This window comes from Taudactylus pleione, unplaced genomic scaffold (genome assembly GCF_031769625.1).
Source record: "Taudactylus pleione unplaced genomic scaffold, aTauple2 ptg000317l, whole genome shotgun sequence".
NCBI classification, from domain to species: Eukaryota; Metazoa; Chordata; class Amphibia; order Anura; family Myobatrachidae; genus Taudactylus; species Taudactylus pleione.
This window is the reverse complement of record NW_028284718.1, coordinates 35,480-52,376: the sequence shown is the minus strand read 5'-3', so window position 1 is coordinate 52,376 and position 16,897 is coordinate 35,480. Positions and strand designations below refer to the sequence as shown.

At 35.3% G+C, this 16,897-nt stretch overlaps 1 protein-coding gene across 1 annotated transcript; it reads left to right on the top strand.

Moving 5' to 3' along the window:
* The first annotated feature begins 13,194 nt into the window (after positions 1-13,194).
* Positions 13,195-16,680, top strand: HOXB9 (homeobox B9). Its single transcript, XM_088442772.1, has 2 exons — positions 13,195-13,693; positions 16,137-16,680. The coding sequence occupies exons 1-2, from the start codon at positions 13,195-13,197 to the stop codon at positions 16,370-16,372; spliced, it is 735 nt and encodes a 244-aa protein (XP_088298898.1). The 3' UTR covers positions 16,373-16,680.
* The last annotated feature ends 217 nt before the right edge of the window (positions 16,681-16,897 follow it).

Sequence of the window (16,897 nt, the reverse complement as noted above, 5' to 3'; positions counted from 1 at the left end):
CATGCATTCATCCTCACGGAGGTTAACTCCATAAGAAATATTTTTGGCACAGTAGCGTCTAAACTGACTGGAAGCGTGAAAGATTGAGCTTATCTTTATTCAGGATATAGTTCTGCCTCTTCCTCATATTTAGGCCTATTTTTCTATGAAAATGTGCAGGAGGTTATACCCAAAGAGTTGTGTTGTAGTGATCCACACCTCTTCATTGATGACCCTATATCTTCTGGTATGCTATATGTAATTCTACACTCCCATATGCTGTGGTGTTTTTTCCCCCACAAAATAGCTCCTGTTGGTTTGAAACTAACCAGGTGATTTGAAACATTACAAGTTGGTATCAGTGATGGCATCATATTGAGTTCTTTCATTAAGTCAACATAAATTTGTTTTTGCAGCAGGTGATGGAACACCTGACAGAGCTCCAGCAGACAAAGATGGAGCAAAAGTCAAAACAAACTGAAGGTCTGCTCATGCTGTTTAATTTGGAGAGGATTGCTGACACCGAGAAGGTGAGGAGTTTAAGAGCTGGAGTGGAAGCTGCTGCCGGTAGCCTTCTGCTGACCCCTTGATAAAGTGTAACTTTCCACTTCAGAAAACACAAAAACTTTTATCAGGGGATACACGCTTATTTTCAGCCCATACTGCACATATACGTTTGATTACCTCCAAACATTTGGCCACCTCACACTGTTGCCAACACTTAGCAATGTCATACCCAGTTTACTAGCACCTTGGGCAACTGGCCAAGCTGTTGGAAACTGGAACTGTATCCAAAATTAAATAAGACCTTTCATTAAGTTTTATTTTCACCAAGGCACAACACATCACAATAGAGTGTAATAGCCAGTTAAATCAGCAAGAGGTCATCTCAGTTGGTTGATGGAATTGGCATATATAAGGGGGTAATGAGCATACAATATACAGTATAAAGGGTGATGGGCAGTAATCATAACAGACTGTACTCAGAGGTGTCACCGGGCCTGGTAGAAAAGAGGGTGTGGACTAAATAAAGGGGCGTGGTCTCACAAGGGATCCCAATAACATCACTCTGGGGGCAGCCCAGCATCACCGGAGATGCTGGGCTGCCCCCGGAGACTGGTCAGTCAGCACTGTCACCTCCTCTTCTATGACAGGTGCCGGATGCTGCAGGAAAATGTCACACTGCAGCACTCGGCTCCTGTCACTGCAGAGGAGCTGGCATTTTGGTGTCACCCCCTCTGAGGGTGACATACAGGTGCGGCTCGCACCCAGCACACCCCCCTCATGATGCCACTGACTTACTCATTCTTTATACTGTAATTCTTTATAGTGTAATAATCTATATATCTATCTATGCAATGCTGCATAGTATATTAGTGGCTAAACTACTATCTACAAAAAAAAGAAAATCTTTTACTAGCCTTACCCAAAATAGTAAGAGGCTTGTGCTTGTGCTAACCTTTTAAAATGTGCTAGGTTTCATGGCTTACTAGCTCTGTTTAACCTTCAATTCAATTGACTATTCATTTCCTCTAATTAACTACTAGTATTTTGGACCCATCATCTATCTCCCCCTTGTTTCTCTTTGGGGCAGATGTACTTAGCTCTGGAAAGTGATAAATTGGAGAGTGATAAAATCAGTTCCTAATTGTAATTTTTTAAATACAACCTATAACATGACAGTTAGGAGCTGAGTGACTGGTAGTTTATATTGCTAGCCGCCTCCTCAGTCTGTCTTTCTTTCTCATCTCTGTCTGCCCCCACTATTTGTGTCTGTCTCTCTTTAATCCGTGTCCCCCTTCCATCTCTCTTTGAACTCTGTCCCCACTCTTCCTCCCCCCCCCCCAGCGGTTGGTCATGAGCAGGGTGGAGCTGCAGGTGGGAGGTTGGCATACTAGGGGAGAAGGGGTGGTCTGCATCTGTACAGTGTATCCCCATATTAGGCCATGCCCACCTCTAGTACAGCTCTCTCAGGGTCCCACAAAGCTGTAGTAATTAGCCCCCACTTTTCACAAATGTAATTTTCTTTGTTTCCTCTGTGTTGACAACTAACATAAAACATGCGTATAATGCTTTCTATGCAAACCGGTCTATTCTAAATCTTTATAATTAAAAATACAGCCCAGATGACTCCTGCTTGCCTGAGTAATATATTAGCCCACAAGTAGTATAGTAGGACATAAAAGAAAAGTTCCTTTGTCATCGTTGCCTTCCTTTCCCTCTCTTTTTGTATTGTACTCCTTATCGAAAAAAGAAAAGCAGTGCAGTTCTATGTGCGACACCTTCCCAATTCTTGCTCCCACTGTGATGTACAATATACTGCAAGTCCTTAGTTTTCAATTTGCCAAATGGCTATGAGTCATTGTTTGTTTATGTCTCTTTTATACTCTGCTCCTAAAAATCTCATAAAAAAAAAGTTTGCATTAACAGGGGAGGTACAAATGTGATAGTAGGCAGTATTTTTATGCAACTTTCATTCTAGAAAACTATTGCAATAATCATGCAGTGACCGCACAATGACTATTTGCATTTGGATGAGATTACTTGTTGGGGTATGGACTTATGTATGTGCATGTAGTTGATAGGAAGAGGCAGTGAGCGTGATGCTGACCTTTAGAGTTACTATAAGGCTCACTCACCACTCCAGCAGGCTGTTGCTTTAATGCCTGTCAGCTCCACATATTTTGGGTAGAAGCAGAAGATTTCCTCCCTCTTTACTTTTACCAGGTTACTTTATCTGCTTAACTCATCAGGAATCAATGGCTTTCATGGGGCTTTACATGCAATATAACAGGCTTTTATGTCAGTGCTCTAATTTGTTTAAATAATAAAGATTTTTTTTTTTAATACCAGCTTTTCCGCCTTCCGTATATACCTGTTCTATAAATAACTTTATGTATTTTTACTCTCCTTTTCCATAAGTACAAATTGTACAAACTGACATTTTGCAATGCAGATATCATTTCATTTTTGTTGAAGAACATGTAAGTTTTCCAAGATCGGTCAATATCTTCTGTGAACAAAGTGGAGTGCTAGCATGAAGGACCATCAGTATCTAATCTGCATACATAAACCTGAGACAAATGACAGTATACACAGAGAGACATTACATAACATTTCAGATTTAAAGATTAATTCTTGGTAAATAGGTTAAATTGCATTTAAAAGATCATTTTTACTTTTGGGTGAGTCACCATCAGTAATACCCAGTGTCAATATGGTATGTAGGATTAGTCTAGCGCTCACATATTTAACCAGTCCACTAAGCCTAACATATGCCCTGGACTGCTTAGGTAAGACCACTGACAACCCACTGCCAGCTGGTCTCAGAGGGCCCACCATTACATTGACCCTCAAGTGTCACCTTTTTGGTCCAGATCTTCCTTATGATATTTTGCTGAAATGCGAAGCTTTCTCTCTTTTTTCTAACAGTACGACTATAAGATACATGTATTCTTCTTCTTATTATTATTATTATTATTATTAATAAGATTATTACTTTGATTATTATTATTATTATTAATAATAATAATAATAATAATAATAATAATAACATTCATGTATAAAGCCTCAGCATATTCCATTGAGCTTTACAATATCAATATATGCAATACACTATACATTTTCTTTTTATATAGGTTATTATTAGAAAAGAAAATAATAGTCAATTGTTTATGTTAAAAATATAATATTGTCTTATATCATCCTACATTAATATTGCTCCCTCCAAATTCTGTTGTTTTATATTGTTTCTTTTCTTACAAGCTTTGCGAGTCTGATATTTACTTTTTTTCCAGGAAAATTTTAATTATGTGAATTTGGCACAACTACATTATATTCCAAGGAGACTCTTTATTCTTTTTGAAGATAAATAAATTATGGCTTCATGTTCCACAACACTTAAAAGCTTGTTTAATAAACAATTTTATTGTAAATCTCGTGCAAAAATAATACTGAGAACATTGCTTTATTTATGAAAGGGTGTAAAATGTTCTTATTGTTCTCATTATAATTAATGAAAAATATATATAAATTTAAATCATGCTAGCCCATGTTCTATTGTTTTTCCTTTGTATGTAGCAGAGGGCAAGTCTGGCATTATTCTGGGCATGGCAAGAGGAAGCAAAAAGCAAACTTCTGAAGTGGCTTGTACAGAGGAATAGCATAACACTATGTTTACCACATGGATTCTACAGTAGTTGGCACATTAAGACAAATAACATGCTTAAGGTTAAAGTGCCTATAAGTAGTTGCTCCCATTATTTATTAAATAAAATTATTTTAGAAGTATTTTAAAGATAACTATAGGTTGATTTACTTTCTATGAGAATTTTCACCCACTTTTCGAGTTTGAGGCCACTCGTATATACAGCAATCCGGTTAACGAAAAATATATATTTTATATATATATATATATATATATATATATATATATACATAAATATATGTGTGTATATATATATATATATATATACACATAAATAGCTTGTAGTTTGGCACTTGCAGAAAGTACAAAATACAGGTGTCCAGGTGCCTTCCTTGCATATGGACCAAGAACCTCCTAAGGAACACAATAAGTCCCCTAGAGAAGAAATAGGTGGCACTCAGTGGTATGGAAACAGTGTATATATATATATATATATATATATATATATATATACATTTATTTGTTATATAAACAGATAACAACATTTTTACATTCTTGCTAGAAATAAAAAATAAATACACATGTGGAAGCAGATTGATCCAAACCAGATCATGGCTACCTCGATGTCACATGTGTGTGCTGTGCACTGCTGATTGCTGATAATGACCTTCCACATGCACATACTGAAGTTCAACCGCTGTGTAACAGAAAGTCACACTGAAGTCTGCACAATGCAATACCACATAACTCTTGCCAAGAACAAAGTCTTTGCAATTTTAGAATTCTAGGGGACACTGACAACCACTATAAAATAAATGTAATTACGTAACACACAATTTGTATTGATAAATACACTTAGAAACATTAAAAATATATGTACATATTTAAATGTTATCATGTTTCAAATATACTTATTTAGAAAGTAAAATAAATGTAAAGTTTGTGTCTATGTTGCTCCGACGTTGTTATATTTATGAATAGAATATGTAGAATATGGCTTTGGAAGTCTTCTACTATCTCCACACTACGATTAAAAAAAATAATATATATGTATATATATATATATATATATATATATACACTGTACGGAGCACCCACCCCCACAGTTACATTTTCCAATACTAGAATCAGCAGTAAAAAAAATCAGACAGCGCTCCATGCAAACATTCACATAAAGGCAGCAGCGAGAGATATTAGAACCATATATATATATATATATATATAGTGGGGGTTTTTTCTATGAAGAAGGGTACCAGTAATCACCTAAAGTTACAAGTTGATACAAGATTTACAGTAGGTACCCTGGATAAGTGTGGCGATGTTTAAATTTATAATTTTTTTATAAATATATATATATATATAAACCACATAGTGTCCACACTCATGTTTTGTGAAATTCAATGCTGGAATAGCTGACCCAAGCAAGGTAAACACCTTGCTAAAAGACAATTTCCAAAAAATTAGGGTGTACTCGCCAGACTTCATAGAATGTTCATAAAATATTTGATTTTATTTAAGTCATCTTAAAAGTACTGATGGCTGTACTTTTAAGATGACTTAAATAAAATCAAATATTTTATGAACATTCTATGAAGTCTGGTGAGTGCACCCTCATTTTTTGGAGAATACATATATATATATATATATATATATATATATATATGTATATATATATAGGTTGAGAGACTGATTAGTCGACTGTTTATTTTTTTTACTGTTAAATATGTTTGTACTGCTGTAGCCATGCAGGAAAGTATACCCCTTATTTGGAAATATAGAGAGAACATAGTATTGCAGGAAAACATTTTACACACTAAAGATATGCTAATCCCAATTATGAAAAAATATATAGTGTTACACTCCAGATTGCTTCCTACACTAGCAATTCATTTCTACAGCATATATATATATATATATATATATATATATATATATACTCCTCTCTTTTGCTGAGAGCTACCCTTATCAGAAACAACCTTGAATAAATGAGTGGGTTGCTGATCCAAAGTGAAGATAGTTACACCCTTTGAAGTGTTAAACAGAGTGATAAAGACCATTTTGCCTCTTTTTTTTTTTTGCATGAGACAATAGGTACCGGTACTCACCTAAAGAAAAATGAGGACCAGTACTCACCTAAAGTTGATACAAGATTTATAGTAGCAGATGCTTATTTTATTCATTTCTGAAATTATTTCGCTGATTCCTTTCTGCTGTTTCTGGAAGTAGCAATAAGAATTAAAAATGATACCAAACACAAAGGTGTCATTACTGTGAGTAACATCAGAAAAAAAACACTGCATATAGGTGTACTTTTGTGTGTGTGTGTGCGTGTGTGTGTTCCTTGTTAACAAGTTTTAACATGCTTATTATGTGAGCTAAATAAATATATATATTTTGTGTCTATGATTTATGTTTCAGTTTTTGTATAAAGAGCTGATAAATAGAATCAGACATTAGGAGACGTTTACTATATATAGAATATAACTATACCTTTTATTTTTATTTACTAAATACTTTTATTTAATGGTGTTAAACATCATTTTGTGAAAAATATGTATTTTAAAGCAACAATTTATGTACCAAAATATAATATCTGAAGCTGCAAGATGATACACTTTGGACAGAGAAAAAAAGATTTTGCCACAGAAAAATAAAGCCAATTCCTGGCCATGTTGGACGGGTTGCCAGCAGCAGGTGTTTTATTAAATTTACAAATATCTGAAAGCCCATTCCCAGACATATTATATACATTTATGATTTTAGTGAATATGTTTAATTCTATTATTTAAACTTATGTAGCACCTGTGAATTATCAGGTGACATTTATCCAACAAAACTTGGGAATTTGCTTTTTTCTCCTATAATACAGCACTGGTAGATTTCTGCCACTTTTCTCTAACATAATATATTTTTGGAGAAGTGTAATAAAAGTATATACCGGCCCTAGGCACAATATAGTGAAAACTACTTCACCAAAATAAACTGTGTGATAAATACTTCATAGCCATTATTTCCAAAGGCGAACTTTCAGCCAGCTAGCCAGAGTCATGCCCCCAGCTCATGCATTGTATGCTTTGTGCTACAACCATTCATTTACTTTACCTGACAGTCTTTCAAGTAATGTAATAGCACCTTCATTTCCTTCACTTTTGCAGCTCTACAATTCTCTTCTTGGTAACAATAAAATCGGTTCAGTGCCACAAGCACATCAAAGTCACTATGCAAGAAATGATAGACTTTAATATGTAGCCCTCAGTGCAGCAGCCGCTACAGGATCACCCTCAATAATAAGTGTAAGCAGAGTTTTGCTTTCGCTCAGTGTGGATATTTCTCTCACGGGTACAGTATATTCTTACACAGGACATGACACGTTTATCTGCAGTAGGTGCTCCCTCTGGCGGCCAGAAATAACGTCACATCATTTATATTTTGTGTTAACTGTCTAAAAATGAAACAATGTTGATTTTTTTATAATTTTAACTAAACTAATCTAAACTGAGTTTCTTTCAATGAAATTGGGGTAAATTAAAGACGCCTACATTGTCCTTTTTAATTGGGTATAATGCTAAATATATAATTGTCGACTATCGTCTCTATCTCAATTCATTTTTATCAATCCCAAATATTATGATATACAGCCCAGGGATAACCACTAGAAGGGTGCATGCCATGTCCACATAGGTAAGCAGCAGTATTAACGGGGTGGGGAACGTGGGGTCAATTTTCTGTTCTGTATATTCAGGCATATCCGCACAGTTATGTTGTAATCATTTTACCATTTTCATTGCTGACAGGCATTTCCCAACAATATCCCTTTCACATAAATTAATAATATGCAGTTCATCTCTTTATAATATTATTTCAGTCTCTTAAATATAATTGTTGAATTTCCTGTGGAATAGTATTGGATATAAAACAAAATCATGCTGAAATATATTTTCAACACGATTCAGCATCTCTTAAATGCAGAGTGTCATTTTAAAGGCTACATTCATTAATCTGCTGTAATGTTTCCGGATTAATGTAGATTTGCGCTGGAGCCAGTACAGAGACTCAGACCTAAACTAAATTCTGCATTGAAACCATTATATATAGTTCTGTAATCGTGTGCAATCGTGTGTTCATCAGTTTTAAATGCCATAGAAAACACCTCTGTCACACACAGATAGATAGATAGATAGATAGATAGATAGATAGATAGATAGATAGATAGATAGATAGATAGATAGATAGATAGATATGGAGTATATTTTTCTTTTTTATGTGCCTCCGTGTACACTTGCCAATTTTAAGTATCAGGATTCTTGTGAACAAACTCTTTTATCTTGCATTACTATTTAAGTGACTTGTTTTGTAATGTATTATGTGTACTTTTCAAATAAAATAACATTAGTGACTACATTTAGACTATTTCATTGTGACACTGTATTTTTTTGTTTGTTTCTTTTTGGAGTTGTTTTTCCCAACAAGCAAAATTGTATTGTAAACTATATTTGACAACGCAAACCAAATGTAATAATTGTTGTTTTGTAAGAAGAGGCTGCTACAAACCCATGTTTTCAGATTTTAAAAGATTTGCTGTGGAAAATAATGTTTAACTAAATTTAAGAAGAATTTAGCAATCCATTTTAATCGTATTATAGGATTATAGTATTCTATATTCACTTTAAAAAAAAGTTTAACATTTCATATCAATGAAAGTAAAACATTAATTATTATAATTATTATTAGTTCTGTCCCATAAGGGTTAAGTATTACTTAGCAAATAACACAGATGTAAACGTGACTGAATTTAGTTTTGTATATTTTTTGTTAGAGTTGCGCAGAAGTGTTTGGTGGGGAGCTGGGTTTTATGTTGGTAAATACCAGGATATCTGGTCTGGGATAGTAAATAATACATAGTTGTATTTCTCCTCCTCCTACTTCCTTCACACTTGGGTTATAAAGTCTAACAAAAGATCCCATGCAGTGGGAGAGGATGGTGTAGGAGTTCAAGGGTCGGGCTGGTAATAGATTAAAGGGCTGGACAGCCACTGACTCAGACATTTTAATGCAATTTTTATGAACAGACGTGATCAGATCTGCTGTGGTTTGTCCACTGCTGGTGGTAAGCAAGAGGGGTCGTTAAAAAGATCATATTTTTATGTATTTTGTATGGCAATCGATACATGTTGAAGTGAAACTGATTTAGAGACAACATGAGCATGGAAGAGAGTGTGGGAAGACTGGTTCATTAAAAGTTTGTGCTTAAAAATGTCTACAGAAGTCTCATGTCTACGGCTAATGAAAATGTAATAGTTGCTTTTATAACTTCAGATTTGTGCCTCAAACCATAATGTATGTACGCTGATGAGTGGCCTGTGAAGGTAGTGCACAGCTGCCGGCGGTCACTGTGAAGAGAACCCCATCAGTGTGCTCTCGTATGTAATGTGACAGCTTTCCATAAGCAGTGCCTGTTCCTGATCGATCGCAGAGCTGCTCAAGCCCACTGTAAAGTTCTGCCATCTAGTTAGAAAACTTTTTATGCAACACTGAGGTCCAGTCCTGACCTATACCCTAAGGACTCCCATATAGGTGCTGGGAATATTCACGGTTGTACAATAGTGGCTTCTAAAGGAGAGCAGATACTGTTTTTATGTCATATATGATATTAGACAGATAGACAGAAATATACATTTTACAGCATATATACCCCTCTCTTTTGCTGAGAGCTACCCTAATAAGAAACACCCTTGAATAAAGGAGTGGGTTGCTGATCCAAAGTGAAGATAGTTACACCCTTTGAAGTGTTAAACAGAGTGATAAAGGCCATTTTGCTTCCTTTTTTTATTCATGTTTTGTATGAGACAATAGGTACCGGTACTCACCTAAAGAAAAATGAGGACCAGTACTCACCTAAAGTTGATACAAGATTTATAGTAGCAGATGCTTATTTTATTTATTTCTGAAATAATTTCACTTATTCCTTTCTGCTGTTTCTGGAAGTAGCAATAAGAATTAAAAATGATACCAAACAAAAAGGTGTCATTACTGTGAGTAACATCAGTGTGTGTGTGTGTGTGTGTGTGTGTGTGTGTGTGTGTGTGTGTGTGTGTGTGTGTGTGTGTGTGTGTGTGTGTGTGTGTGTGTGTATGTGTTATAGTACATGTGCAAATATATAGTCATAGATAGTCATAGAGATATGGTCAGATGTACATGTGCATAGATAGATAGATAGATAGATAGATAGATAGATAGATAGATAGATAGATAGATAGATAGATAGATAGATAGATAGATAGATAGATAGATAGATAGACATACTAAATTTTACTTCTGTAAACAGCAGTAGACACAAGCCATGTATGGGCTGTAGTAAATCCAATCACTAGATCTTACCCCTGTATAGTGTGTTTTATTTGGGGGTTTGTTTGTTTTTTATTTATTTTTTGAGTTTTATTGAAGAGTTAATGAAACTCACATTATTAGATGTAAGTCATTGCTGTCTTACCTAAAGGCTGATATGCAAAAATTGCTAATACTAGAAATTATTGGAACCGCATTTACAAGTGATTTCATGGAAAGCAGCCTAATATCCTCTACAAATGGAAAACTTTATTTTAGACAAATGATATAAAATTCAGTAAATAGAGCACATCCCACATTAATGAATCAGTTGTAGTGTGAGGAAAGAACCGATCTATATATTCTTATATGTTGTTCCTGCCTCACAGATTTTTACACAACTTTCCGTTGTTGCTTTTCATCAAATTATACCACGACTGAAGAGGAGAGCGGCAACGAAATCCTTATGCAATACCAAAAATATCTATATGACATAGGGATTTATGGGTATATGTATATTTATTTCTTGACTGAGTTTGATCCATTTTACAAAGTAATTAGCAACTCTCAAGCTGGACTTTCATCCTAGTGGAACTACAGAAACATTTTATGACATTCATGTATCTTTCTGATGTTTATTTCAGTGTGAAACATAGAAACAATATAGTCGAGATTGGCCTTATAATATTGGTTTAAGGGATAAATTTAGTACATACAATAAAAATTATCTGCTAAAGTCTATATACAATGGAAATACATAATCTATTAAACTGAAGAATGTTTGGATAATACGATCTCACTTTGTTTCTGTTTATCACAAAAGCATAATGTATTTATTGATACACAATGCGCTCTGTAATATACTGAGAAAAACAAATATGTTGTATCTGTCAATCAGTCTATCTATCTATCTATCTATCTATCTATCTATCTATCTATATTTTAACATTCATACAGTAGTGGTCACTGAGAAAGCAGTGTTTGCAGAGAAAAAATACTTTGTGTGTGCGCATGTATACATGTATAGTATGTATTTCATAGTTATACAGGACAGGTGGTTAGTTATAGATAAATAATGCAGAATGTGTTAATATTAATGTACAGGCTGTGTTAATATTAATGCTGAATCAATGAAGTGTGATAATGTTTTATGCTGCACCAATATATTTACTATGTCATATATATTATAATGTAGCTTATCTTGGCATTCAACTTTGTTGTACGGGCTGCGCAACTTTTCATAAAGTAATGCTATTCAACAAATATATATTAATTGCACAGACAGTTACACAAAGTGTATTTGGAACATATTTTATTACACTATGTAAAATATTGACAGTGATGTGATAGTAATAATTTAGGTAAAAGGATGAATGTAATTTAATGCTGTAAGAGGATAAGGAGGGCTCTGTTTCTATCTATCTATCTATCTATCTATCTATCTATCTATCTATCTATCTATCTATCCTTGCTTACCCTTCTATCTATGTATCTATATTTTGTAAGCGAGAGATAAAAAGAGAGAGATAAATGACTGGTGTAGTAGGTCAGCGTAACATATATTGGAATAAGCATAACTAACTTTCCGTGTTGTTATGTAGAATATAGTGTGGAGTGCTCAACTTGGTGAGTGCAGATTCTATAACTTTTCTTGTTTGTAAAAAGAATCCCACTGCAGGACAAGATATTAGAGTGCCGTAGATTAGTATGTATCATTGACATTACTACAAACTAACTGATCTAGTTTGCAATAGTGGACAATAAAACAATACAAGATAAGAATGTTTTAGCTTGAATATTTGTAATTCACCTGCAATAACCCTTTCTACCCTCCAATGTATTAAGGCTAATAAAATATTCTAATCTTCTATTTTATTATAATACATTTGCAAGGAGTAATATATGTTGCAGCTGCATGTTACAGAGTGTGGGGTGAGTTATGAATATTGGGAATATATATAATGTCCTATACTGACGGGGGGAGCTTGGTGTTGTATACTTTGCATTGTTAAGTACGTATATGGGCTGTGTCATCCTTTTATGAGCCTGTAAATGATTGGATTACCTTGTATACATAATACTTTTGGGTTCTGATTCACGTGTCTCGCTCTGGCACCTATTTATTGTCATAAAACATTTTAGTAATATAGAGGAGAAGGTGATCCCATTCTGTTATGATCCCTACCTCTTCCCCTACTTAATAATGTGTAAATTCCGGGGCTAAAAAGTAAGTGGGGTACGTGGGCATGTTTGTACAATGCGAGCTGCAGCCTCCGTGTAATGTATAGCAATCACTCCTTGTACACATCTGCACGTATGTAACATCAGACAAACTGTATTGAAATTGCAACCGGTGTGCGGGAGTGACGCAGGACAATCTGCAGCCTATAGATTCTATAGAGGCTAAATGTGACAGAATACCTGGTCCACTAGAAGGTATCACAACCTGCAGACTGGGTAGTATGCTGCTGCTGGGGTCTCAGGCGTGTAGCAGCCTCATCCACATAAAACAATGCCTCCTTGATATGAATGCTGACAGCTCCGTGCGGCCCCTCCGATTGATTGATGCCTCTGTGACGCTTTATCAGGCACACGGATAAAGTTTGACCAATCATTTGCCAGGAGCTCAGGAGGCAGCAGCCCAAGTGCACTTTGTTGGCTAGGAAGTTGGGAAGGGTATAGAGCTCTGCATCTGTCCTATATCTTATTCCCTTCAATGAACCTGCTTTGTATGATGTCCAAGAATGTCCATTTCTGGAGCTCTCAGTAACTATTTTGTGGAGTCCATAATTAGCCCTGAGAGTGAGGAGACTCCGGCACCCAAATTCTCTGGACAGTACCCCAGCCCCCGGCCGGCAGCACACCCAGAGACACTGGACTTCCCCTCGTGTAGTTTCCAGCCCAAACCTCCCGTGTTCAGTGCGTCCTGGACCCCCCTGAACCCTCACAGCGCTTCTCCTCTGCCTCCTGTGTACCACCCTTACATCCAGCAGGGTGCTCCCACTTCAGAGACCAGGTACTTACGGGGCTGGCTGGAGCCGCTGCCCAGGGCAGAGACTGGACCGGGACAGGGGGCTGTGAAGGCTGAACCGCTGCTGGGTCACCCTGGGGATCTGCAGAAATTGGGAGCCCAAGAGTACAGTCTAGAGTCGCCTGCTGTAAGAGAGGAGGCTAATGAGAGGCCCACTTTCCAGGACAATAAACTGTGCGAAGGAAGCGAGGACAAAGACAGGCCACATCAAAGTAAGTTATACAGCCGAGGAAGTGACACACAGTAAGGCTAAATAGACTGCTATAAAAGCCCCCCTGTACGCAGCAAGGAAGCCTCTTATCCTGACCCACACTCATCCACAGGCTGCAGCCAGGCGCCCTATGGCACACACAACATCCAAACTATTCTGGAAAAATAAAACAACTACATGTAAATAAATGAACCTACAACAGGGTGAGACACAACATTGTTCCCATTTCTGCTCAGGACACTTATCCATAAAACATTGTAAAGCTGCACAGATATATAACCATAAAGGTAACCACATATGACTAGGCGCAGAGCAACTTCCAAGCCTCAGCCACAATGTGAAATATTCATAGGCTCTGCCATAGACTGAGCACATGCAGAATGAAAGCCTCCTCTTCCATCGCTGTCATTTAGGTCCTTGTTCACTGATCGCTCAGGACAGTACTATAATCAGGTACAGCCAGGTAAAATGATTGATACACTCAACGAATGTCATTCTCAGCATATTAAAATGGGGATATAAATTTTTATTACACATGTTACCTTGTACTGTAGTCTCATATTACGCAATAGGCGATGCAATGATCGGTAAAAGCATTTTAGCATGATAAATGGAGATATTTGTATGCAACAGTTAAAAGAAACTATATTCTGCTAAACTGGGCATCGATCCAGGACAGACTCGCAGACAAAACTTTGATACAACTAATATGGATGTTAGGAAATGATACAAATACATCGTGAAATGTGATGTCTGTGTACCGAACTCTTATTTACAATTGTTTTTATAACTTTGTACATTTTACAAATGCCTGTTGTTATAAAACTTTATGTTAAATCATCATTTGAAATTGTTTATAATTATTATTAGTATAATTATTGTCATTAGTAGTAGTAGTAGTAATAGTAGTAGTAGTATTACTACTACTATAATAATAATAATAATTTTTATGTTGTTGTTGTTGCTGTTCCTTCTGAAATCAGAACACATTTTAAAGTATTAACTTGAGGCATAGAGTTCAGTTGCACAATTCATTTAATTTATTGACGTCTGTTATGAATCATGAACCACATTTTTTCACAGTATAAATAATTTAAAATGTAAATATTTAAGCTGTCTTTTATAAAATATAGTGGGATGCTGACAAAGAAACGCAAAGTGAAAAAATTATTTGATGAAAATAAAATCACACCCAGATATCTTCAAATGCAACCGTATTAACATGTATTAATTATTAACTAATTTAATTCTCTTTAATATTTAATTTTCCTACAAATGATATGGAGTCAGTAACAATGAAGGCGCAGTCTCTAGGCACAAAAGTTACACAGAGAGGAAGCAGCCTCTATATTTTGCCAGACAGACCAGTGAACACAGAATTTCATGTATTTTTCATTAGCAGTCTACTCCCAAGTCTTTAATCTCGCTCAGAAGAGATTTGTATTGTTCCTGATGGTCATTTCTTTGTTAAAAGGACACATTTAAATCTAAACAGTCGATGTAATACAAATAATAATAATAATAATAATAATAATAATAATAATAATAATAATATATTGTATAATATAATAATGCTAACGACATAATATCATACATTTAATTAGATATAATCTGTAAAAATACAGAACTAATAATTAGTTTTATATGACTACTTTTGATAAAATTACTTTCATAATTTTCTACTTCAATAGGATTAAAAAACACAAGGTACATGCTAGTACTCAAATTCACAGCACCTAGCTAAATGAAATGTAATCTACATTTTTAGTGGGCATATATGTATATTATTTGAGTGTATACATATACTTTTATTGTAGGTATATATGTAAATTATATGTGTGGCCGTATATTATATTGTGTGTACAAAACATGATTCGTGGTTACAAATGTATTTATTATTTTGTGCTCGGATATATTTATAGTTAGTATAAATATGTAGTATGTGTATTTGTATGTATGCGTGCAAACACATTTATAGTGGTTATTGATGTATATTATATTGTGTGTAGACACATTTATAGTGGACATAGATGCGTGTTATGTGTTAATACACATACATTATAGTTATGGATGTGTATTATATTTTGTATAGTCTTTGTGTGTGGTGTATTTGCATACACACATTTATAGTGGGCGAAAATGTTATGTATACGTCCATGTAGATAGTTATAGAGACTACAGACGTATGTATTGTGCAATGGGAACATAGTAGCTACGTACATATACTATGTAGGTGTGTTTATTAAATACACACACTTGTGTATGTGTGTGATTATATATATATATATATATATATATATATATATATATGCTCTTAAACGCAACACGCCTTAATGTTTAACATCATTATCATTATCTAATTACGCATTTGGTTTTGTGAGTGGGGTGAGGGTGTCATTTCTGCTATTACAATTCACATAACTTATTGAATGTTTAATTTGCAGCTAACCCATCTGCTAACTGGTTGCACGCCAGGTCCTCCAGGAAGAAGAGATGTCCCTACACCAAATTCCAGACCCTGGAGCTGGAGAAGGAGTTTCTGTTTAATATGTACCTGACCAGGGACAGGAGACACGAAGTGGCCAGGCTGCTTAACCTGAGTGAGAGACAGGTGAAAATCTGGTTTCAGAACCGACGGATGAAAATGAAGAAGTTGAACAAGGAACAGGGGAAAGATTAGCCCATTTTCTTCCCCACAATGCACCTGCTCCCTATTTATGATACAATGACACAATTAAACTTGCATAGGACTTACTCAGCTCTCTTTGCATGACATATGAAGACTGTTGTAATATTACCAGGTAGTGTGCAAGCAGACACCATTAATGTGATTTTCTGTGTTAAATGTCCACAAGGAACCTGTAACTGTCCCTCTGTAGATTAGACAGAGGATATGTGACCTACTTGAAGGTAGAGAGGTCTACACGGATGTAGTATGTATATGACTCACCTCCAACAAGTATGCAGACAGTGAAGTATATAGTGTAACCTCACACCATACATCAGCATTATCATGAAGAGGTATATAATATATATATATTTAATATTCACTTCCACTATCAAACGCTCTACCAGCAAACCCAATTTTTATACTGAGCCAGAATACTACGACTGACAGCACACTGGATGTCTTCAATTTGTTAAAATAGTTTTTTAGAAAAACAGAATTGAAAAAAAAAATAAAATGTGTTTTGTTGTTTGTTTG

Bases quoted from the DNA above. Each gene is read 5' to 3' on its own strand.
- HOXB9 (XM_088442772.1), top strand. From the start codon at position 13,195: ATGTCCATTTCTGGAGCTCTCAGTAACTATTTTGTGGAGTCCATAATT. The intron at 13,694-16,136 runs GTAAGTTATACA...TTTAATTTGCAG, and splicing joins CAAAGACAGGCCACATCAAA to CTAACCCATCTGCTAACTGG.